The sequence below is a fragment of the Sitophilus oryzae genome, unplaced genomic scaffold, assembly GCF_002938485.1.
Source record: "Sitophilus oryzae breed Bouriz unplaced genomic scaffold, Soryzae_2.0 scaffold_484_pilon_pilon, whole genome shotgun sequence".
Taxonomy (NCBI): Eukaryota; Metazoa; Arthropoda; class Insecta; order Coleoptera; family Curculionidae; genus Sitophilus; species Sitophilus oryzae.
The window spans coordinates 1,076,057-1,101,562 of record NW_022147067.1 but is presented as its reverse complement, the minus strand read 5'-3'; the positions used below and the strand labels follow the sequence as shown (position 1 = coordinate 1,101,562).

General features: G+C 30.6%; 3 protein-coding genes across 4 annotated transcripts; all 3 read right to left on the bottom strand.

Moving 5' to 3' along the window:
- Positions 1 to 104: 104 nt before the first annotated feature.
- LOC115886348 lies at positions 105 to 4,311 on the bottom strand. Of its 2 annotated transcripts, XR_004050877.1 has the most exons (6): positions 4,058 to 4,311; positions 3,916 to 3,997; positions 1,524 to 1,638; positions 673 to 828; positions 316 to 608; positions 105 to 259 (listed from the first exon to the last, which is right to left on the bottom strand). XR_004050877.1 is itself a non-coding variant. In XM_030905447.1 (5 exons), the coding sequence occupies exons 1-5, from the start codon at positions 4,123 to 4,125 to the stop codon at positions 472 to 474; spliced, it is 558 nt and encodes a 185-aa protein (XP_030761307.1). In that variant the 5' UTR covers positions 4,126 to 4,311; the 3' UTR covers positions 263 to 471. The 2 variants fall into 2 exon arrangements, 1 of the variants encoding a protein (XP_030761307.1); XM_030905447.1 differs by lacking the exon at positions 105 to 259 and having other exon boundaries at positions 263 to 608.
- A 547-nt stretch (positions 4,312 to 4,858) lies between these two features.
- Positions 4,859 to 11,448, bottom strand: LOC115886367. Its single transcript, XM_030905469.1, has 3 exons — positions 11,374 to 11,448; positions 5,966 to 7,371; positions 4,859 to 5,693 (listed from the first exon to the last, which is right to left on the bottom strand). The coding sequence occupies exons 1-3, from the start codon at positions 11,416 to 11,418 to the stop codon at positions 4,859 to 4,861; spliced, it is 2,286 nt and encodes a 761-aa protein (XP_030761329.1). The 5' UTR covers positions 11,419 to 11,448.
- Positions 11,449 to 14,671: 3,223 nt separating this feature from the next.
- On the bottom strand, positions 14,672 to 20,447 carry LOC115886346. The gene is made up of 3 exons (XM_030905444.1): positions 20,291 to 20,447; positions 20,099 to 20,229; positions 14,672 to 15,008 (listed from the first exon to the last, which is right to left on the bottom strand). The coding sequence occupies exons 1-3, from the start codon at positions 20,349 to 20,351 to the stop codon at positions 14,760 to 14,762; spliced, it is 441 nt and encodes a 146-aa protein (XP_030761304.1). The 5' UTR covers positions 20,352 to 20,447; the 3' UTR covers positions 14,672 to 14,759.
- Positions 20,448 to 25,506: the final 5,059 nt, after the last annotated feature.

The window sequence follows — 25,506 nt, the reverse complement described above, 5'->3', positions numbered from 1 at the left end:
TATATTTATATAACATAATACATAATTACAAATGAGTAATGATCTTTTTATTAAGACGAGAAAACAGAAAATACTGTAAATAGTTAGTAAAACAGGTAAAACTACTCTCAACAATCATTAAAGTCAATTTTTATCATACTTCAGCGCACTAGGTATGTACAAATCTATATTTCTTATTTTATTTCGCTGTTTGAAAGTGTAAAAATAAAAATATCTTAGTATTCTAGTTTATTTTTCTGTTTGAAACCCACCATTATTCCTAAAATTTTAGAGTACTCTGAGTTAACTACTCTGAACTATAACTACTATAATTACTTTTTGATCTCTGCTGTAGACCAGGAAGTTTTTTGGGACTCTCTACATATCTCTATATCTCGGCACCTGCTGACTCCTAACTTAAGGTAGGTTCACATGAAGAATTAATTGACGCAAGGAAGAAAGCCTTTAAAATATTTTTTAATTTTAATTTTTTTAACATAATTGTGAGCTTTTGTCGATGGTTCTACGGTCATAGGCAGACATTAATATTCTGTAGGCCACTTTTCCATGATCATCTTGATACACTGATCGTGTTGTCCTTAGTCTGGAAGGTCTGAGATATCCAAAAACTATAAAAATAAATATAAGGACATTATTTCAAAATTAATTTGCGATTTGTTTCAAGATACACACCGTTTCTAGAGGTATACAAAGGTGGAATAATTTTCTGATTGTTTGGCCCGTACAAATTGTTGCAGTATTCCAAAAGTTCATTCTCGAAATCTTCATCTTTTACATTTTCAATTTTTGCCTGACTAGCTGATGCGTTGGGAAGTGAAAGGGTGGTTTCTAAAAGAATAATAAATAAATTGTTATGTTTCCCTCTACAGGGTGTTTCGAAAAACATGTGCCATATCTCGTGCGGAGATCCCTCACGTAAAAATTAAATTTATAAGTTCCAAACACACATGTTTTGATTAAGACTTGATTAGGGTTTGCAGAGCTTCAGAATTTCCCATAAAATAGAATCCAATTTGTTACAAAACCATATAAATTATATCACTGTAATCACAAAACTTCAATCTATTTCCGTATTGTAACGGAATTTTAAATTATGTCTTTATTTTCGAGAAAATTTAGTCCAAACGTAAGGAATTTTTAGTTGATGTTTGACCATCAAAATCTTAAAAATAGACGTATATATTATAATCCTTTATCTTTAATTTTCTTCTTCATTTGTGTAAATATTTGCACGTCCCTGGTAAATCTGTCGACCATAATTTATAGTACTAAAATATGTGACACTTATGGTAAAGTTTACCCTGAAATTTCATTCAAATCTTTTAAAACACTTGGAAGAAAATAAAAAAAAATAAAAATATAAATAAATCGAAAAAAATTGAAGACATTGAATCTACGAAACAAAGCAGAATCGTACCTATGTTGAAATAAAAAATCAATCTCATTTTTTCGTGAGGTATCTCCTCACGAGAGGTGGCACATGTTTTTTGAAACACCCTTTATATTGTATTCTTAATTCTCACTAATATGTTTTGCTGCTTTCAAAAGATTATCACAATGCGACAATTGATAAGTTGTTTTCATCCGTTTTAAATATAATTTCTCTATAGTTTCTTTGATTTTTGGAAGATTTCGCAACTGAAAATTGTATAAAACGAATAAAACACTCATATATACTTATACAGGGTGTTTCAAAAACATGTGCCATCTCACGTAAAAATAACATTTCTTTTTCATAACAACATAGGGTACGATTCTGTTTTGTTTCGTAGCTTCAGGATGCTAAAGTCTTAATATTTTTTCGATTTATTATAATTTTCTTCCAAGTATATATACCAAATTTTGAGGGTAAAGCCGATTTAATAAAGCAGTTTAATGCCGATTAAAAGTTGTCTTTTGATATTTTGTCGATTTCGGCTGCCTTGATGAGATAAATACAAATTTGTTAATTTGCCTTGATCCAATATATGTCTAATAGAAAACTTTAAACATTTTTAATATCATTAACTTGCGAAAATTTTAAATAAGTACTCAATGATTCCTCATCAAAAAATATGAAAAAAAATTCCTATAAACATGGATATGGAAATGCATAGTTTTAGAGTTACAGGATGTTAAAACTTTTTAAAATTAGTTTTTTTCATATATATATTAACTAAAGAATATCGACTCCAAACTGAATTCTGTGATGCCAAGCCGGTGAAATGGGTATATAAATCTTCTGAAGGAATTTGCTAATCCGTATACAGGGTGTTTCAAAACAAATGCGAAAAACTTCAGGGGGTGATTCTTGTTCAAAATAAAGGGTAGTTTGCTTCATAAACGTTGGGTCAAAAGTCAACCATTAGGGAGATATCGCGATACAAAGATGGCGGAAAAATAATGTTTTTATTTTTATTTGAAAACGAAAGAGATAGACAATGAAATTTTATGGAAGCATTACTGTTATGAAAACACCCCTTTCTGGTAATTTTTCACTTTTTAAAATGAGTGGAGGGGTTGAAATAAACTACCCCTATCATTCTTGTTAACGAAATTTAAAGAAAAAATCTTATCAAACACATGCAAAGAAATTAATTTGGATAGTTTAGTTTGTTTAGAAACTTTTTTATCTCTTGTATTTTTTTGATAAAACTCACCGATTTGAAATTAAAAAATAAAATGTAAAGCATTACATGTCAGGACAAAAAACATTTTCTGATAAAGAATCTAGTGGGCTGCTGTAATTTTTTTAAGAAAACATCTAGTCGCCCGCTGTTACTTTTTAGGATGTTTCTAATATTATTTTATTTGACATTACTCTACCGCAATACGTTATTATCTAGATGATTATTATTATCGTTATTTTCTTTCTAAGATTCTTAATCTAAAAATGTGTTTTTTGACCTGACATGTAAAGATTTACATTTTATTTTTTAATTTCAAATCGGTGAGTTTTATCAAAGAAACACAAGAGATAAAAAAGTTTCTAAACAAACTAAACTATCCAAATTAATTTTTGCATGTGTTTGATAAGATTTTTCTTTAAATTTCGTTAACAAGAATGATAGGGGTAGTTTATTTCAACACCTTCCACTCATTTTAAAAAGTGAAAAATTACCAGAAAGTGTGTTTTCATAACAGTAATGCTTCCATAAAATTTCATTAGTCTATCTCTTTTCGTTTTCAAGATAAAAAATAAAAACATTATTTTTCCGCCATCTTTGTACCGCGATATCTCCCTAATGGTTGACTTTTGACCCAACGTTTATAAAGCAAACTCCCCTTTATTTTGAACAAGGAGTCACTCCCTGAAGTTTTTTGGATTTGTTTTGAAACATCCTGTATATTTCCTAAGTATATGGGTTTTTTGTAATTATCTTAAATACCATTATTTTTTTATTTGAAGTTGCTGTGGGTTGGACTAATAGTAATAAAACCTAATAGGTAATAATATTTAATAATAAATTAGGTAAAATTTATAATTTATTAATTTTACTTTTATTAATTGCGTAATTAATAAAATTGCATTTATCTCATCAAGGAGGTCGAATTCGACAAAATATCAAGAGATAACTTTTAATTGGCATTAAACGGCCTACACAATTTTGATATGAAAGGAAAAAAAGTCAGTGGCGCACCTGTTTTTATTTTAAATATTCTAGTGATAACCCATATACACGTCCCTGATGAATTTATTGACACTTTTTTAGCATTATAATATATTTAGCACTTATAGTAACTTTTACCCACAAAATTTCATTCGAATCGCTAAAAGTACTTGGAAGAAAATTATAATAAATCGAAAAATTTTAAAACTTTAACACCCTGTAGCTACGAAACAAAGCAGAATCGGACCTTTGTTTGAAACGTGAGGAATCTCTCCACGAAAGCTAGCACATGTTTTTTGAAACACCCTGTATTAAGTTCTATTACCTCTTCTTCAATTTCTTTATTAGGGTCTAACTTCCATATATCGCCTTCTGGTTCCAACTTGCTCAAGTCATCTTGACGAATTCTGCAAGAAGTTTTAGATTACTTATTATTGGATTATTAGAAGGTTTTTGGAGATACATACGGTCCTACTCTTGGTTGACAATTCCATCTAAATGTGTCCTTGTGAGTAGTAATAAAAGCTTGAGCCATATTGGACCTTTACTAGCTTGAATTTTGGTTTATAACTTTTAATTTGCATTCAATTTAAAACTGTCATTCTTTATCTGTAAATTATTAGCAAAAATAATGCTTAAAAGTCAAAATTACGTTGTCAAAATGAAGTGGGGTCGGATAGCTATGAAAATCATAAAAATATTTCAGTTCTGGCGGCGAACTTGAATTTTTGGATATGGATAGTACATATACGTAGTAAGTATCAAAAAACGCCCCAGACCCCAAAATTTTGGGACCCCCACCACTGGTATGACGTCATTAACACTTTGACTGCCATGTGTATCTCTCGGTATACACTGGTATACACAATAGCATGTCCCAGTTCGCCACGTGTATATTACTCGTGATAGTTACTTTGAGATACAGGCTTTTCTTCTTCACCTTTAAGATGGATCTCATACACGGCAGATACGTTAACAACTTGATGTACTTTCGTTGAACTTGTTATGAGTTTTTTAATAATAGATTCAAGCTCTGTAATGCTTGTTTTGTGTGAATCTTCATACGATTCTTCGAAACTTTTGGGCCAAATTTTTTGTATATGAACAACCCTAAAAATTGTACCAAAGTTGTTGGTTGACGCTCCTTTAAGAGTCCATATTATAGATAATAAAAAAATCGTATCTTTTGCAATTCCTTTAATAAATATTTTAACTTATAATATAATTACATAAATATCTCTATAATATTTCAGTCAGATAAAATAATGTTACACAGGTATAAATTTGTTATGCTCAGGCTTTTCTCTAACATGAATCAAATAATTCAAACTACTAATTGGTAGAGGAAAGCCACTATCACTTCTTCTATGTTTTTTTGTTCCTTTAAGACCTTTCTGATTCTTCAAAAAGTTTTGTCTAAAACCATTTCTTCTATAACTGTTAGAGTACCAGGATGGTTTAACTCCCAAACCTTGATTCTGGAGTTCGTTCTTCTTGGCATAGTATAAACTTAGATCAGGTTTAATATCTAGAGAATGATGTTTCAGACTACTTAATAAACTTACTGAAGTAGAAGCAGGTACTATAGGAAGATTAATTTTCCCACTATAGCTTGGTGATACGTATGAATTTAGAGGTGTTTTAATTGACCAAGAGCTTTTAGGGATATTGTTTGCTCTCCATTGATTGAAAAAATATGGTTTATAATAAGGATATTTCCCTAAAACTGGTGATGGGATTTCAGTTAAACCATTGTCATAGTTACTTGCCCAAGGCTTGATAGTCTGCCTGTTTCCTCGAATATACTTTGAAGGCACTTTCAAAATTTTTGGCCTTTTGAGGAGCTGAGTAGATTTCCAAGCTTGTGGTAACAATATTTGGTTACTCACAGAATTAAGAGGTATTTTAGTATTTGTTTTTTCAGAAACATAACCATAATTTAACTCATCCTGATGACTCGTAGATGGAAAGTGAACTTGAGATGTTTCAGAATTTTGGACCAACTCATGATAGTTACTTTGAGATACAGACTTTTCTTCTTCACCTTTGAGATGGATCTCATAAACAGCAGGTACTTTAACAACTTGATGTACTTTCGTTGAACTTGTTATGAGTTTTTAATAACAGATTCAAGTTCTGCAGTGCTTGTTTTGTGTGAATCTTCATACGATTCTTCGAAACTTTTGGGCCAAATTTTTTGTATATGAACAACCCTAAAAATTGTACCAAAGTTGTTGGTTGACGCTACTTTAAGAGTCCATATTATAGATAATAAAAAAATCGTATCTTTTGCAATTCCTTTAATAAATATTTTAACTTATAATATAATTACATAAATATCTCTATAATATTTCAGTCAGATAAAATAATGTTACACAGGTATAAATTTTTTATGCTCAGGCTTTTCTCTAACATGAATCAGATAATTCAAATTATTAATTGGTAGAGGAAAGCCACTATCACTTCTTCTATGTTTTTTTGTTCCTTTAAGACCTTTCTGATTCTTCAAAAAGTTTTGTCTAAAACCATTTCTTCTATAACTGTTAGAGTACCAGGATGGTTTAACTCCCAAACCTTGATTCTGGAGTTCGTTCTTCTTGGCATAGTATAAACTTAGATCAGGTTTAATATCTGGAGAATGATGTTTCAGACTACTTAATAAACTTACTGAAGTAGAAGCAGGTACTATAGGAAGATTAATTTTCCCACTATAGCTTGGTGATACGTATGAATTTAGAGGTGTTTTAATTGACCAAGAGCTTTTAGGGATATTGTTTGCTCTCCATTGATTGAAAAAATATGGTTTATAATAAGGATATTTCCCTAAAACTGGTGATGGGATTTCAGTTAAACCATTGTCATAGTTACTTGCCCAAGGCTTGATAGTCTGCCTGTTTCCTCGAATATACTTTGAAGGCACTTTCAAAATTTTTGGCCTTTTGAGGAGCTGAGTAGATTTCCAAGCTTGTGGTAACAATATTTGTGTACTCACAGAATTAAGAGGTATTTTAGTATTTGTTTTTTCAGAAACATAACCATAATTTAACTCATCCTGATGACTCGTTGATGGAAAGTGAACTTGAGATGTTTCAGAATTTTGGACCAACTCATGATAGTTACTTTGAGATGCAGGATTTTCTTCTTCTCCTTTGAGATGGATCTCATAAACAGCAGGTACTTTAACAACTTGATGTAATTTTGTTGAACTTGTTATGAGCTTTTTAATGATAGACTCAAGCTCTGTAATGCTTGGTTTGTGTGAATCTTCATACGATTCTTCGAAACTTTTGGGCCAGATTTTTTGATGCTGGATGTTGCTGCTTCCATGAACTACATCATCAGGTTTGTTTTCACTAGATACAAAGGATTTTTCATGATTAATAGGGGTTGAACTGTAAGAGTTATAATCTACAGGCATCATAACATCATCTGTATTGAAGGATTCTGTATAGTAAGTGTTTTTACTTGTTTGGTATGGAGACTCTGATGTAGTAGTCTCAGGTTGATTCTCGTAAGATGAATCTGATCTGATATTATAATTTTGAGGTATTCCATGCCAGTGACTTGCTGAAGGCAGAGTTTCGTATTGTTCTTGGTCGCTGTAGTAGTGATCATATTGAGAATAATTGTGTGAGTTGTCTTGATACTCGGGGTAGGGTGATTTGGAATCCTGTGATTCTATTCCATAATTGGCACTGACTATAAAACTATTGGATTCATCTGAGTCTGTGTACGAAGTTGTGTCGTTTGAACCATCGACAGTCAATGAACAATGGAAAATCTGCAAAATAATATTTTCTGTAACTTGGTAATATACTACACAAAGCTAAAACGTTACTGCCTAAGCTGTTACCGAATAAGCTTGAAAGCTTGAAAGTATCTAGGGGAGTTACATTATCTAGATAGGAGATTTTTTGTACAATGTCTCATAACTATACTAACTGCAGTACGACCCCCAGTGTCCCAAAAAACGAACTAAATAAATATACTACCATATGATCGAAAAAAAAAACGGCGTCTGCGATGGCTATGAAATAAAGATCGCTGTTATTTTATATGTAAAAATATATGGAGAATGTCATCGATGTTCATTTCTAAGCCAACTGGATGCCATTTTTTTCGATACGGTATATACTGTACATTAAATTTTAATCTTTTTTCAGAGTCCAAAGGACACCATTTTAAATAAGTTTTATGGTTGTAAAACCTGATTGATATTGAGATGAAACGCCTATTTAAAAATAAATATTTCTTTAAATCCATACCATCTGCAAACAACTAAATCTACTACTCTAAATCGACACTCTATATACCGGGTGCGGCTCAAAAGTGGCTTACCCGTATAACTTTTTTATTTTTTTAGATGAAAAAGTTATTTGATTTGATTACGAGATTTGGTATGTTAGTATATGACATAAATCAGGATTGACGTATTCAATTGTTTTTGGTCACTTCCTGTCTCACCGGAAATGACTACAACTTTTGATTTTTAAATGGCACCCTCGGTATTTTTTTTACTTTATTCGAAAGAAAATAACACTCTGAATAGAATGACATATCTTATGTCAACTTTTGACATTTTCGCATATGGTTTATTTGAAATTATAACTTGCGGTTCGTAACGAAAATTTGACTCAAAATAGTGTGTGGTATCAAATTATTCGTAAAAAAATGCTTTTTCCAAATATGCTAATGAGCCATCCTCGTTCCATTTGAAAAAATTGAGATATGATTAAATATACGATTTGTGCATTATCTAACTGGCCAGGACAAGACACTAAAAACATTAGACGATCAAATCTATTTTTCCAAGGCTCCTTGATTAAGACTTTATATTGAATTTTAAAATATAATTTTTTATTAAGCGAGAATGTCAAAAGTTGACATATGATATGTCATTCTATTCAGAATGTCATTTTCTATCGAATAAAGTAAAAAAATACCGAGGGTGCCATTTAAAAATCAAAAGTTGTAGTCATTTCCGGTGAAACAGGAAGTGACCATAAACAATTGAATACGTCAATCAATCCTAATTTATGTCATATACTAACGTACCAAATCTCATTTTATTTATCTGAAAAAATAGAAAAGTTATAGGAGTGAGCCACTTTTGAGACGCACCCGGTATATAGTGATTAAAAAAACGAATTAAGTAAAAAATATGTTTTAAAACTGTTTTATTCTCTTTTTTCAACTGTTCAACCAAACCCTGTATTTTTTGACATAATTGAGCATAAAAAAGATTAATCTAAAAATGGTTATATTTCTGAAACCACTAGATACAGGGTGAGTCTTAAATAAGGGTAAGTAAATAAGAAACATTATTTTCTCTGTACCGTTTCTCCAATAAGTCGAGTATTTTACTTTAAAAATGAAGAGAACCGCTGGATCGTTTCTGCGTTCTTGTAAATTTAATATACTACCTATGTTGCCGTATTATCAAGAAATGATTGGTTTTTATTACAAAATTTAAAAAAAAAATCCAAATTATCATAAAAAATTTCGCGAAAAAAAACACTCATAATCGTGTTCCTGGGATCGTAATATACTACCCCTAAAAATATTTGCACTTAATTAAGACTCACCCTGTATAAACTAAGTTATTATAGCGTTTTTGAAATGGGAATTAATTTATGGCACTTTAGAGTATATGCATAATAATTATAATAATAATATTTTGAATCACCCTGTATACTTATAAATTAAATACCTCCTCCCATACAATCTACATCTACATCTACAATTTTTAATACAAATTCAAGTCTGGGACACTCTGTATTATTAGTATATTAATGCATATCTTTTTTTTTCTTAATGGCCTAAAGAAGTTACTCAAGCGTTTTATTTCCAAGTTTGTAAAAAGTTAAAGACTATAATGCACTAAAACAGATTATTATAGAGAAATCATCGTATTAGCATTAAAAACTGTTTAAAATTAGTTTTAATCTAGAAAATCGAAATGGTTTGTTGGTTTCTTTTGTTTAACTTTAACACAAAGTGTTTAATAGAGATATTTTTAAAAGTACAATCGGTAATAATTGTATATTTTCTCTAAAAATGAATATTACATGAGATGTTCTGCTGTACGTAATTACTAAATTTTTAATTTTTATGCTCTAGTTATAATAGATGCTGGGAATGTTAAATTTCTGAAATAGAACAGATAATGTGATGAATTATGCGATATTTTTAACAGTTTACATTTTTATTAAAAAATAACTAAGAAAATAATGAAACACAATATTGTTTATTTTATTAGATACAAAACACTTATTGAATTAATGGATTTTTGGGGTTAAAGCTTTATTTTAATTTTTTAAAAAACAAACTTGTGGTTTAATTTTTATTATTAAAACGAGCCAAGATCCCTCAAGAAATTATTATCGTTGATCTTTTATACGTAAAATTATATGGTGAATTTCGTCGATCCTCATTTCTCAAGTAGCTCGACGCCGTTTTTTTTCGATCAAATAGTTTTCAAATATATAATTTTATTTGAATTTTTTTATAACAATACCTCTATTGTATACTTTGATTTGTATTATAAGTAAAAAAGAAACTATTTGATTCCTACCAATATTTCCTAGTTTCAATAGAACAATTATACAGGGTGTAACCTCATTCGACACGGAGTATTTTATCCAAACGAATGGATTTTTAGAAATTGTGAGCAATCGAATCGTTGGAGGACTATTAAAACTACAATTTAAAATTATTTTCAAAAGGTACAGAGTGTCCCAAATAAAGAAAAAATATCAAAGTTGTGTTTTTTTAAATGGAACACCCTGTATATTATTACATTTTTAATCGTTTCCACGATTAAAATAAAGGTAAATTTGATTAAGGTTTACTGCACTTTAATCTTACCGTTTTTGAAAAATGAAACAAAATTTGAAAACATGAAAAACAAGACAACAAGTAATAGTGAATGTTTTGTAAGCTATAAATATATTGATTAGATTTGTTTATTTATTATTGATCTGTTTTATTATTGGACCTGCAAATCTTTATTTGAGCTGTCTAACGAGTTCAACGGTTTATTAATAAAGTACTTTTCAATATTAAACTCCATTGAAAAGAAGAAGCAAACATAAAAACAGAGAATAGGTACATTAAAAATGCATAAAAGATAAATTTTATAATAGAGGTATTGAAGTTTAAAAAACGTCAACATTTGACATTTTCAGTATTTTACCAAAACGTTCCGTATCAAACCGATGTTTTTCAGGAACCGCTCTTTACCGTAGTTTACCGGTCTGGTTCGCCTGGTTTTACATCGGAATACAGCCTAAATGACACTCTGAATAGAATGACATATATGTCAACTTTTGACATTTTCGAATATGGTTTATTTGAAATTGCAACATGCGATTCATAACGACAATTTGACTCGAAATACCAAGTGTGTGGTACCAAATTATTCGTAACAAATGCTATTTCCAAATATGCTAATGAGTCGCCCTCGTTCCATTTGAAAAAATTGAGATATGATTAAAAATACGATTTGGACATCTTTTAACCGGCCAGGACAAGACACGAATAATATTCGACGATCAAATCTATTTTTCCAAGGCTCCTTGATTAAAAATTAGTGTTTTTAACACAGCCGTGGCAGTCTAGATTGAACTAAAATTCATAATAGAGAGTGACATAACTATTCAAAACGTCTAAATTGAATAAATTATAAAAATAAAGACAAAAAAAACGACATAATAAGAATTTATTTTAAATGAAAAATTTTGTAGCTGCATTAAAACAAATATAAAAAAGCTTATTTACTTACTATTAGCAAACAACCACCGACATAGTATATCAACAAACTAAACATTTCGTTCACATTAAGAACCCGATATTTCAAATAGCGTTAAGTACCGCAAAAGAGATTTATTTATAGTATTTTTCCTGTTTTGCTTGAATTCGGCTGACTCTACCTAAGGTAAAGGTAGATGAGTACTTTCACATGGTTGTAGTACCATCAGCGTATCGTACTTATGCAGTATTAGTACGTTGGCATTAGTACGTTGGCAGAGTTAAATTTAAACTAATTGAATAAAAATGTTTCTTAAAAACTGTATAAAATCGGTTTCAGTAGGTGAATTTTGATTAGTTTCAAATTTAAACTTTGTTACTCCTAATGTTATAAACAAAATATCATTTTTTTGATAAATTGTGGGCAATTTTTTGCTATTATATGTACAGGGTGTCCCACTAAGAATAGCTCTTGGCTGTATCTTGGAAAGTATTAGCCGTAGGGCTTACGGAAAAAAATATTTGTAACTAAAGGGGCTATGAGAAATTGCTGGAAACTATTTTCAAGTTTGGAAAACGGCCGGTACAGGGCGCAACTGCTATGGAAAATAAGAGAATAGGATTTTTACAAAATTTTGCCTAGATAATGGGTACTATAAATAATAGCTTCATAATCTTCAGTAAATTTTAGATTTTTTTTGTTAGAACCATTTTCCCCTATCTGCTAAAATAAAATGGTGGGGAAGGTTAGATCTGTCTTTATTTAAATGTTAATAACTCTGGACTGGATGATCAGAATCCAACAAACGAGAGCTCGTTTAAAAGAGCATTTTCTATATTATAGCATAATAATAATAGTAATAAGCTTTTGAACGTAGACGCTAAGGGGCGCTTTCTTACAATTTAACAAATATAGCGCGTTTTTTTCAAAAAAATTAAATACGATAGTATATGTAATTTTAGCTGATAGTAAAGAGTAGTAAAAGCTTAAAAAATCGCATCTTGATATCTTCTTTCAAACCGAAGATATTAGCAAAATTATAATAAATACCAAAAAATAAGCTCTTAATTACCCTAATTTTACAACACGGTATCAGTAGCCCTCTTGATTATGCCCATTCTAACAAAAAAAAAATAAGATAGAAACAGTTAGTTTATTTTAAAATCGAGGAAATACCAGAATATCATAATACCAGATGTATTAATATCTAATAATTAAGATATGTATTAATAACAGTGAACAAGAAACAATGATTCAGTAAAGTCATGGTAGGCTTTGGGAAAAAGTTGCTTTTGACGTAATAGTATAAATGTCAAATTGCTATTAGATCAACATTTTGATAGTCTTAGCAGCGTTTTTTATCTTTTAATTGCTTTTCCAAAATGCTTTTATTATTTGAAGTAGTTGAAGTTGTTGACATTTTGAAAAAGCAATCAAAAGATAAGAGACTATCAAAATGTTGATCTAATAACAATTTGACGTTTATACTATTACGTCAAAACCAATTTTTTTCCAAAGCCTACCATGACTTTACTGAATCATCGTTTCGTGTTTACTGTTATTAATATCTTGATATTAATACATCTGGTATTATAATATTCTGGTATTTCGTAGATTTTAAAATAAACTAACTGTTTCTATCTTATTTTTGGTTAGAATGGGCATAATCAAGAGGGCTACTGATACCGTGTTGTAAAAATAAAGTAATAAAGGGCTTATTTTTTGGTATTTATTATAATTTTGCTAATAACTTTGGATTGAAAAAAGATATCAAGATGCGGCTTTCGCTGACTTTTTAAACTTTTACTACTCTTTACTATCAGTTAAAATTACATATACTATCGCATTTAATTTTTTTGAAAAAACGCGCAATGTTTGTTAAATTGTAAGTCAACGCCCCCTAGCGTCTACGTTCAAAAGCTATTATTATTGTTTATCTGGGACAATATAGAGTAAGAAACGCTCTTTTAAACGAGCCCTCGCTTGTTGGATTCCGATAATCCAGTCCGGAGTTATTAAAATTTAAATAAAAACAGATCTAACCTTCCCCCACCACTTTATTTTGGTAGATAGGGGAAAATGGTTCTAACAAAAAATATTAAAAATTTACTGAAGATTATGAAGCTATTACTTATAGTACACGTTATCTAGGCAAAATTGTGTAAAAACTCCATTTTCTTATTTTTTGTTGCAGTTGCGCCCCCTAGCGGTTATTCTACAAACTTGACAATAATTTCCAGCAATTTCTCATAGCCTCTTTAGTTACAAATATTTTTTTCCGCAGGCCCTACGGCTAATACTTTCCGAGATACAGCCGAGAGCTATTCTTAGTGGGATATCCTGTACAGGGTGCTCCATTATCTTGTGTTTTATGGAGTTTCTCAAGAAGAAGAAGTTTTCTAAAAGAAGAACTACTGAGACTAACGAAAGACACATTGTTGCGAGATTAATAATTTTATTATGGTTTGAGACGATAGACATAATAGACAAATATTTTTTAAATTTTGAGTTTGGTGCATAAAAAGGAGTTTTCCAATACGTGAGAGAAAAGAGCAGTATGATCAAAAAGAGGACTGTCCTCTGGAATTTGGAATAGAGGACAGGAACCAAGAACAGTTAACCTAATAGGACTGCTCATTCAGCCAAAAGTGTCCGTCAAGTGCATGCGAAAACTATTCGCTTTGTGACGTCATTGTAGCCCTTGTCATTGTTATTAGTCCTTATCCGGCAACCAATAATACATACACGTGCATTATTGGTTACCGAATGCAAAACGTTAATTATTTAGTTTATTTATTTAAACACCTTATATGTATGCAGTATAGAAAATTAACTGTATAAATCGTATTAAATACTCGGATAATGTATTTTTAAGAACAGCAGTTCCCAGCATCACCTTTTGCAAGCATTCTTTTTAGAGTATTTCCATATTTTGCTTTAAAATAATTAATAAACAAAATCGTGTGCACTTAGTATGCACTTTGTCACAATCCACAACACAAAACGAACGTATTTATACACTCTATAGCTCTAAAAACTTTAAACACACTCTTTTCACTTTTAAAATTGACAAAATAATTAACTCAAAATTTCTCAGCTGTTATTTTTATAAGTTTACCATAGGCAACTAATAATACACACTATCATCACGAAGGCTTTGACAAGGGCTACAATGACGTCACAACTGTCAGCTGAAGCGCGGGAAGAGGCGAACGTACGTCTTATGAGGATGAGCAATCCTATTAGTTTACCGTTCTTGGACAGGAACCTAACCCTATATTTACTCCATGATTTAACTGAATCAAAATCATACACTTTCATATAACTTTATTACATTTTTATATTAGTATTTCTTAAAATAATACATTTTACACATCATTATATGATACAATAATAATTTTATACTAACTAATAATCATTTAAACAAAAATCAACGTAACCTGTCTATTAACAATTGTGTCATAACTATCTATTTCAGTTCTAACACAAATATCAGCTCTAGAATACCCTAAACCGTACAAATCAAATGAAGAATCTCTAACTTCCAATCTTATCCTGTGGCCAAAATGCTTGTTTAATTCGGGAATACATACTTTTGTCCCGTAGGGCATACCGAGCTGCTCGTCCATACCCAGTGTGACGTAGTCATTACGTCCGTCTAAATAATCCTAAATCAAACAAAAAATATTAAAGTACTCCATAATAATTAAGTTTTATGATCAAGGGGAGGCGACATTGCTTTTGACAATTTAATAGTACCGTATGATCGAAAAAAAAACGGCGTCCAGTTGGCTGGGAAATAACGATCGATGACATTTCAGCGATCTTCATTTCATAGCCATCGCTGACGCCGTTTTTTCTCGATCATACGGTATATTACATATCGAGGAGGGAAGTGTAACTAAATCTCGAGACAATAATGAAAACTTTCCTCCGAGGTTTGTATACTGTTTTATTTACAAACACATCATTAATTAAAAAATAGGGAGAGTATTTTATTTTGAAAAAAATTATTATATATTGTCATTTCCTGTTTTGGCATTTTCATATCTATAGTTACCGGTATCAGTGGTTGTTATGGCGCAGAGAGAAACTAATAACTAAAGTGAGAGGGCTTGTGGAATAGGGCATTTTGTAGACAAGTTTATTTTGTCACCGCGCATCCCAGACGCGCATAGCGTTTAGGCGGTCAAAAGCGGAAGTTTTCAACTTTGCAAGTTAAACATTTGACAGGATTAATTAGATTGTCAGTAGCTTTTTCTATTTCTTAGTTCTAGAAGGAGATAACTAAAATCTGTTGATAATCGGAGCAAATCGGAGTAATAAATTGTTTTTGACTGAATGTGCCTGTTCTTTTAACTTGTCAGAAGAGAAGATTATTGTCATCATATACAAACTAAAATATATAGGAAACTGAAATGATACCGTCTGTTGGAGAATTCAGTGGCGCCATGCATCGGGTCGTTACAGAACTTATGATACAATTTTATTTTATTTTACAGGAAACTTTACATTTTAACTACAGGTAACTATGTTGTTTTGTCCACTCTAGCGCCATCTATTATCAATTTTTTGGAACATAATTTATTTCTTTTGTACAGAAATAGGTAATTTTTCTTCTATTTCTTATTTTTTAATAAGAATAAGTTACTCTAAATGCTACATCGCTCCATTATATTGTATTGTTCTCAAGTAGGTGGCGTTTCATTTAGAATTAACTTATCCTCATCAAAAAATATGAAATAGATAGAAAAAACAGCTATAGTTAATAAAATAAAATAATTAACTGGATATGTTTAATAATAATTATTAATTAATAACTTTATAAAAAAGTAAATAATACAAATTATACAATAAATAAAATTTCTTCTTCAGGCGTAGCTCGCACGGCACTGCTCTACTTAACTTCTTCATATAAATACAATAATAATAATAAATCAATACAATAGCATTAAATAATATAAAATACAACTAACAAAGTTTTGTCGCGAACTTTTACGAAGAGCGGCGAAAAAACGTGAATTGGATCAATGGTATAAAAATGCAGACCTACGGATTAAAGCGAAGTAACGCGAAGTATCAAAATCAAAATACATGCAATTAATCCAAGGACATATCGGCCGCGCCGGTGCCGGTGCCGGCGCTTCGCAAACATTTAAAGTATGATGCGCACTTGAGCGAAGCGCGCCGGAACCGAAGCCATGCGAAGCACTGTTTTTCGCACGCGATGAATAATTATTAAAGTTGTTTTAAGCAGGCCTTTTTAATTTTAGTATTATGCGTAGAGAAATATTATCTATGTCACGATTTGATAAAAACATTGGATTCATGTAATCATATAAAAATGCCTTTTATTCTGCATTTTTCCCCAATTTCTACCCAGGTGTTGTCTCGCCTCAATTCATTATGATAATTTGGGTTCTTAACATAACTCTTTGTAGCTCTGTATAATCATAATGAATGTTTCACCATTCTTGATCTCAGTAATTAAACTGAATTCACAGGTTGTACGATTCCTTTGCTATGCTTCCGATCTGAAACAAATAAATATGTATAATTATGTGACACATCAAAAAAACCTCGGGTATGGTTTATATAACGTAAAAATCCTTTTATAAGCAGGATTCAAAAACAATTGCTAATAAAAGCAAATTTACATTTTTGAGTAGTATGCTCCACTTATTATATTTTTTTAATTCTTACCTAACTTGGTGTAAACAACTGCCTGGGTTAAATTCTTAAAGAGGTCTTACAAGAGAAAAATCTTACCTCACTCGCAAAAACTGCATCATCTGCACTCTGGAAGATTCCTGGTTTTGGGATATCTGATCTCTCTAAAATGATAGATACAATTTAAAAAATCTAAAACGATAATTTTAATAAACCAAATTCAGTTTGGATTCGTAATACATATTAACATTTTTAATAAACTTTGGAATATCTAATAATTATTGAATCACTCTCTGGCAAATTAAAGTAGCCAGTGCCATAACTTGTTTATTTACAGCTCAATTAACATATTTTTTGTTATAAAGTTGATATGATATTTTTTTTTTAAAATAATCTTCATTACTGAATATTTTGCGATTTTAATTTGGCCCACGGTGTAGGTACCTACCCTTTTCAGTTACTGCTTTTCTCAGGTAACAGTACAAGTCTAATTCCAACGAGAGAGTGGTCCACCAACAAGTTCTACAACAAATGTTTGTTTTTAAATACAAGGTTTGTACCTGGATCGACATTACTGGATACCAAATTACCAGTAGGTTGATCATCTAAAAGATTATTTTAATTTTATTAGATCAAAATATCTGAAAACGTTCTCTTTATTTAACTAAATTTTTAACTATTTAACTTACCCATATAAACTGGTGTATATAAAAAGTCACTTGGAAGATAATTAACTTCTAAACCTCTTTTTATTCCAGGTACGTAATCTTGATTATAAAAATGTAAATCACAAACTCTATAAATCTTTTAAATATCTTGCTGGGTTGTATTTTCCATTTTAAGGTTTCGCACTTGATATCACTTTTGGAATAATGTAGGATCGTTCTTCGAGAATGTATGTCTTTTGGAAAACAAATCCATGCACGCCGACGCCGGCACAACATACTTATGAGAAGGGCTCGTGAAAGGGTTTACGGCCTGATTCCATCATTATTTTTAATAAAAGCTTAAACAATCACTAAAATTTCAGTAAAACTTTTTTCGATTTTTGACGGTGCATATTATTTATTTGATTAGAACTGACTTGATTTGATTTGAAGTGCCAAAAAAACTTCGCCTTAAGCGCGACCGGTGGTTCGTCACGGAACTAACAAATTTGTGTATAACTGGTTGCGGTGAAAAAGTCCTTTCAAAGATCTCAATTTCAGTTTCCCATATATTTTAGTTTGTATATGATTGTCATTATTGATTATTTCAGATTCCACGATTATTCCGCATTTTGTAATTTTTGTTTTGTGGTTGAGGTGTGCCGAAAGAAATGTTAAGAATATTGCTTCGGAGAGAGTCTTGATGGCATATTTCAGCGACATGGCAAGGCAGAAAAAGCCATCTACTCTTTGGGCTACGTACAGCATGATACGGACAAAGCTAGAATTAAGGGAAAAGACTGACATCAAATTATCACAAACTCGTCGCTTTTTTAAAACGCCAGAATGCATGTTTTAAGCCAAAGAAGTCTAGCATTTTTACCAGGCTTTTTTTTAAATGTTTCCAAAATCTTCAATTATTATTGTTAACCTTCTTGTTTATTTTTGTTGATGTTAGATAAGTATTTAATAAAGATATTACAAGAATATTTTGCTTAATTAAATGAGGCGGGAAATAAAAAAAAAACCGAGTGAGGGAAATGGGTGAGGGAAACGAAAGAGGAAAGAAATGTAGATAATTTGACACTTTCAAATTTTTTAAGTCAGTAATGTCAGTATTATATACCGGGTGCGTCTCAAAAGTGGCTCACCCCCTATAACTTTTTTATTTTTTCAGATAAAACAACGATATTTGGTATATCCAAAAAAAAACCTTTGTGGGTATTTCGCCACTGCAACAAATAATAGTAATAATTAGTGGCGAAATACCCATAAAGGATTTTTTGGATAGATGAATCCGCCACATAGGTATAGACATTTTTGATATTTGGTATGTTAGTATATGACATAAATTGGGATTTATTGACGTATTCAATCGCTTTCGGTCACTTCCGGTTTCACCGGAAATGATTACAACTTTTGATTTTTAAATGGCACCCTCGGTAATATTTTACTTTATTCGTTAGAAAATGACAATCTGAATCGAATGACAGACATGGTATTTTGAGTCAAATTGTCGTTATGAACCGCATGTTACAATTTCAAATAAACCACATGCCAAAATGTCAAAAGTTGACATGATATGTCATTCGATCCAGAGTGTCATTTTGTATCGAATAAAGTAAAAAAATACCGAGGGTGCCATTTAAAAATCAAAAGTTGTAGTCATTTCCGGTGAAACCGGAAGTGACCGAAAATAATTGAATACGTCAATCAATCCCAATTTATGTCATGTACTAACATACCAAATATCGTGGTTTTATCTGAAAAAATAAAAAAGTTATAGGGGGTGAGCCACTTTTGAGACGCACCCGGTATGTGGTTGTAAATAAAAAACTTAAATCAAAATTAGTTATAAAATTCCTGTTAAAAAATTGGACCACCTATATAATTGACTGTTGTTGTCTTTAAAAAGAACAATGCTAGAAAATGGCATCGGTTGCTAATTATATCTAAATTATTTAACTTTTTTAATATTTTTTTATCATAGTTATTCAATTATTGTCTATTTGCAACAGTTTAGCTGATTTTTTTTTACCTAAAACTGGGTTACAATTTATTTTCTTTTCTTTAAGTTTAAACACAAAAAAATATATAAAAATATACCGTATGATTGAAAAAGAAACGGCGTCAAAGGCGGCTGGGGAATGACAATCGATGATAATTTTGGCAAGGTCGATCTCTAGGAAGACGTCATTTATAAAAAGTTGACATAAAACTTGAAAAAAATTACCATCAATTACAGAAAAATTAAAGATAGAACGTTTCCAGACACACAAATCTATTTCTAAAAAATTCTTACGGCCAACTGGCAGTAAGCTCCATTAAAGGGCTTGACCCCGCCAAAATTATTATCGATTGTCATTCCTCAGCCGTCTTTGACGCCGTTTTTTTTTTCGATCATATAGTATAATTTATGTATATTAGTGGATCTGCTTTACCTGTAATGTTCTTAGTTTTCTTCCTTTCTTATCTTGAAAACCAAACTCGTTATCTTGGTTAGTATAATCCGGATAATACGCTGTCAAAGTGACATTTTTAAACGTCTTTCCTCTACAATTGAAATCCAAATCTAAAAAAAAGTTGTTTAAAGTAATAAATATATTGCAAAAAATAAAAATATGCGTGGTTACCGTTGTCGAAAAGTGCATTTGTTCTTATTATGAATAATAAAAATAATATAACGCGATACATTATTATAGCGAAACTATTGTGTAAAGATAATATTATTTGAACTTGGTTAACGATTAAAAAATTGTTGCAATAAGTGCAATGGTAAGCGTAATGATGCGTTGAGTAGTTGCATAGATGCAGTGTCATCTATAAAATTGTTCAACATAAATTATTATGTACAGGGCGTCCCAATAAGAATAGCTCTCGGCTGTATCTCGGAAAGCACTAGTCGTAGGGCTTGCGGAAAAAAAAATATTTATTACTAAAGAGACTATGAGAAATGGCTGGAAATTATTTTGAAGTTTGTAGAACGGCCGCTAGATGGCGTAACTGCTATGGAAAAAGCAAAATGGTATTTTTAACAAATTTTGCCTAGATACGATGTACTATAAATAATAGCTTCATAAACTTCAGTAAATTTAGGATCTTTTTTGTTAGAACCATTTTCCCTATCTGCCTAAATAAAGTGGTGGTAAAATTTAAATGTTAATAACTCCGGACTGGATGATCGGAATCCAACAAATGAGAGCTCGTTTAAAAGAGCGTTTCTTACCCTATATTATACCATATAAACAATAAAAATAGGCTTTTGAACGTAGACGCCAGGGGGCGCCGTCTTACAATTTAACCAACATTGCGCGTTTTTTACATAACTTTTACATAACACAGTTACAGCAGCCCTCTACTGTAACCGTGTTATAAAAATAAGGTAATTAAGGGCTTATTTTTTCGTATTTATTATAATTTTGCTAATATCTTCGGTTTGAAAGAGGATATCAATATGCGGTTTTCGCTGACTTTTTAAGCTTTTTGACTCTTTACTATCAGCTAAAATTATATCGCATTTAATTGTTTTGAAGAAACGCGCTATGTTTGTTAAATTGCAAGACAGCGCCCCCTAGCGTCTACATTCAAAAGCTTATTATTAGTGCGTATACTGTATAAAATACAGTAAGAAACACTCTTTTAAACGAGCTCTCATTTGTTCGATTGATTCCGATCATCGAATTCGGAGTTATTAACATTTAAATAAAAAGAGATGTAACCTTCTCCCACCACTTTATTTTGGCAGATACTGGAAAATGGTTTTAACAAAAAATATTCTAAATTAACAAAAAATATTCTAAGATTTTGAAGCTATTATTTATAGTACCCGTTATCTAGGAAAAATTGTGTAAAAACTCATGTTTTTTATTTTGTATAGCAGTTGCGCCCTCTAACGGCCGTTCTACAATCTTGAAAATAATTTCCAGCAATTTTTCATAGCCTTTTGAGTTATATTTTTTTCCGCAGGCCCTACGGCAAATACTTTCCGAGATACAGCCGAGAGCTATTCTTAGTCGGATACCCCGTACAGGGTGGCTTATATAAGTAGTATTATATAAATAATATATAAATAATATAAATAATATAAATAATATAAATAATATAAGTAATATAAATAATATAAATAATATAAATAATATAAATAATATAAATGATATAAATAATATAAATAATATAAATAATATAAATAATATAAATAATATAAATAATATAAATAATATAAATAATATAAATAATATAAATAATATAAATAATATAAATAATATAAATAATATAAATAATATAAATAATATAAATAATATAAATAATATAAATAATATAAATAATATAAATAATATAAATAATATAAATAATATAAATAATATAAATAATATAAATAATATAAATAATATAAATAATATAAAATAAGCTCGGTAAAGACTGACATATCGACAAAATTTCAAATCAAATTCAAATGTGTCAAATAAATCGTGAAACATAACTGTCATCCTTACCCTACCCTAGAGTCCTTTTCCACCCACTATGCATGAATCTATCCATGTATTCATTATTCTTCTTCCTTTAATTTTTTTATTCAAATATACAGGGTGTTTCAAAACAAATGCGAAAAACTTCAGGGGGTGATTCCTTGTTCAAAATAAAGGGTAGTTTGCTTCATAAACGTTGGGTCAAAAGTCAACCATTAGGGAGATATCGCGGTACAAAGATGGCGGAAAAATAATGTTTTTATTCTTTATCTTGAAAACAAAAAGAGATAGACTAATGAAATTTTATGGAAGCATTACTGTTATGAAAACACAATTTAATTTCTTTAAATTTCGTTAACAAGAATGATAGGGGTAGTTTATTTCAACCCCTTCCACTCATTTTAAAAAAGTGAAAAAATTACCAGAAAGTGTGTTTTCATAACAGTAATGCTTCCATAAAATTTCATTAGTCTATCTCATTTTGTTTTCAAGATAAAGAATAAAAACGTTATTTTTCTGCTATCTTTGTACCGCGATATCTCCCTAATGGTTGACTTTTGACCCAACGTTTATAAAGCAAACTACCCTTTATTTTGAACAAGGAATCACCCCCTAAAGTTTTTCGCATTTGTTTTGAAACACCCTGTATAATCATACATATAATATGACTTGTAATCTTCATACCATGTGATTTAGTAGTTTGTTTTACTACCTTTTTGACTGCTTTCACATTTTAAATTGAATATAGAAAAGATGGATTAAAATTTAAAATTGATATAAATACTCAACAAAAAATCTGAATGGACATTTGCGGACCATCAAACACAGAAAGATCTAAAATCCAACAATCTGTTAATGCAAAATGTAATTAACTAGCTACATAGAACATCTGTTTACAGATTCACTCTTTTTGTTCGAAGGTACGGTGAATTGGTAAAAGCAAAAATTCCTATATTTTCAGACGATCCACTGTTTTGGTTTAGTAAAAGTGAAAAATTAACAAAAGAACACATGTTTTTTTTTGTTTTGGATATTTCTAATATAAAAAATTAATCATTATTAGCTGTACTATAAATAATATAAAGTCACAACCATAGGTCACAACAGTATTAATTTTTGCGAAATGAATGACAATATCAGACAATATAAAAGCTTATTAATCTACGACAATGTCATTATGACACATTTAAGCTACACGCACACTGGTGTGATCACGGCCGCGATCATGATCACGATCAGGGCAGCGATAACATGAGCGATCATTCCTACAGGATAGCTCACTACATATAGGTGCGGCGGTGAACGTGAACGCGTTGGTGTGTGCTAGAATGATCGCTCATATTATTGCTGCCCTGATCGTGATCGTGATCGTGATCGCAGCCGTGATCGCGCCAGTGTGCGTACAGCTTTAACATTGTCATTTGGATGTCATTATGGCTCAAGATTATGGCTTTCATAAGTGAAAGCCATAATCTTGAGTGCTTGAATTTGTTGAAGACCCATCATTGCCAGAAATGTTACCCAAAATATTACATGACACTTTTTCTTATTTTCTTTGGAATTTTCTATATAGCTCTCTGCCACTGTGTTAGAGCGCCAACCACCATGTCTTTTAACAGTTAATAAATCCACTCCTGAATCTGCAAGCAACGACGCAGACGATCTACGGAAATAATATCCAGTTTATTGTTGTGGATTTGGAAGACTTAGAAACAATGCTATTTTATACGGCATTTAAAAATAAAAATTAAAATTATTTAAATTTATTTTTTTTTTCATACTGAAAATTTCACTTAAACTGATTTATTCCCTATACCACGTAAAGAGAACGTGGTGTAGGGAATAAATCAGTGTAAGTGAAAATTTGCAGTTTCTTTCAGAACGAAAGAATACTACTATTATAAGGGAAATTATAAAAAAAGCAAAAATTGTACTGTTTTATTAACATATTTATTTATATATAAAAATAAATAAACTTTTATAATATAATAACAAAAAATAACAGTGTTTATTCCACCCACCTACCAATTTCAAATGCAGAAGAACTGACTGTTGAAGGACACGATCGGCGAATTTTTTTAAAGGGCATTAAAAATCTCATTTTCGAAAAAAACTGCCTAATTGCAATAACAAAGTGAATATCCAAGCAAAGAAGACTTTACGAGAATCATGATCCTGAACCATTTACAAGTTCAGTTTTAATCCTAAAACAAAAGTAAAATAGGTATATTAATAAAATTTCTGGTTACTATAAACCAGCTATTAACTACCTACCCAAAAAATTAATTGTATTAATTTGTTATGTTAAGAGAGGTTCGAAATATTTTTGACACTACTTCTACTTTTTTCTTAATATAATAAGATGATATAACTACTTACTTTTATTTTACCGGGTGTCTTTAACATATCTATCAGAGAAAGGGGGCACCAATACATATAAAAAATAGCTGATACTGGCTCCTGCAGCAAATAAAATAACAAATAGTATAACCTAATATTATAAGCAACAAAATATAAATACCTATATGGAACAAAGGAATTTGTTCCCTATCCATATTCATAAGTCCATAAAATGGAGAGTTTAGAAAAAAAGGTAAATCACCAAAAGAAAAATTAACAAACATGACGATATGCATGACGAATTGTCATGATGTTGTCATCTTGGTTGTCATGATGACGAAAACGAAAGGGGATTGTTCTAATTTCTATTTAGAAATTACGTTTTATATGGCTGCTTCTTTCTCTCTTGTTATATTAGAATGAGATAGTGGGCCCAATAGACGCAATGCGCAGATCAACATAAATAGAACGAAATTTTGCGTTCTGAGTTGCGCTACGGGAACGTTGTCCCTCTCTTTGCCATTTAATTTACCAGTCTCTTTTTATTTGGTTGTCTATGGTTTTGAGTCAATATTTTTTTAATTCTCTTTCGTGTCGATTGCTGATTGAATTGGAGCCAGAAATGGCTCAAAACGAAATAAGTAAATTACCAACAGATATTCAGGCTGAGGCGACAAACGCCATATTCAAACTACTTCCATTTAAATCCCGAATAACTTATGAAAAGGAATACAAAAATTTTCAAAAATGGAAACAATTAAAAAACCTGCGAGAAGAAATAAAGTTTTTAACCTATCTTCGCTGTTAAAATATCATTTAATCTACCCTTGGGGCAGTGCCTTGCGTCTAAACTACTATTTTATCTACTACTTTTGATAGATATCTATGGAAAAAAATATTACTTTAAATGCTTCATATGAGTGAATACAAAACTTTCATTATTGTATGATTGTGAATAAATAAGTTTACTTAGTTGTCTAATAAAATTAGCTTTAAATAAACTATGACCAACCAATCTCCGCTTAGATTAAACTGAAATACTA

Bases quoted from the DNA above. Each gene is read 5' to 3' on its own strand.
- LOC115886348 (XM_030905447.1), bottom strand. From the start codon at position 4,125: ATGGCTCAAGCTTTTATTACTACTCACAAGGACACATTTAGATGGAAT. The intron at 1,639-3,915 runs GTAATAGAACTT...TACAATTTTCAG, and splicing joins ATAAAGAAATTGAAGAAGAG to TTGCGAAATCTTCCAAAAAT. The intron at 609-672 runs GTGTGTATCTTG...TTATTTTTATAG, and splicing joins TTTGTATACCTCTAGAAACG to TTTTTGGATATCTCAGACCT.
- LOC115886367 (XM_030905469.1), bottom strand. From the start codon at position 11,418: ATGTTTAGTTTGTTGATATACTATGTCGGTGGTTGTTTGCTAATA. The intron at 7,372-11,373 runs GTAAGTAAATAA...ATTATTTTGCAG, and splicing joins TCGGTGGTTGTTTGCTAATA to ATTTTCCATTGTTCATTGAC. The intron at 5,694-5,965 runs GTAACATTATTT...ACTCATAACAAG, and splicing joins CATAAAAAATTTATACCTGT to TTCAACGAAAGTACATCAAG.
- LOC115886346 (XM_030905444.1), bottom strand. From the start codon at position 20,351: ATGTATCGCGTTATATTATTTTTATTATTCATAATAAGAACAAATGCA. The intron at 20,230-20,290 runs GTAACCACGCAT...ACTTTTTTTTAG, and splicing joins AAATGCACTTTTCGACAACG to ATTTGGATTTCAATTGTAGA. The intron at 15,009-20,098 runs GTAAAGCAGATC...TGTTTGATTTAG, and splicing joins GAAAACTAAGAACATTACAG to GATTATTTAGACGGACGTAA.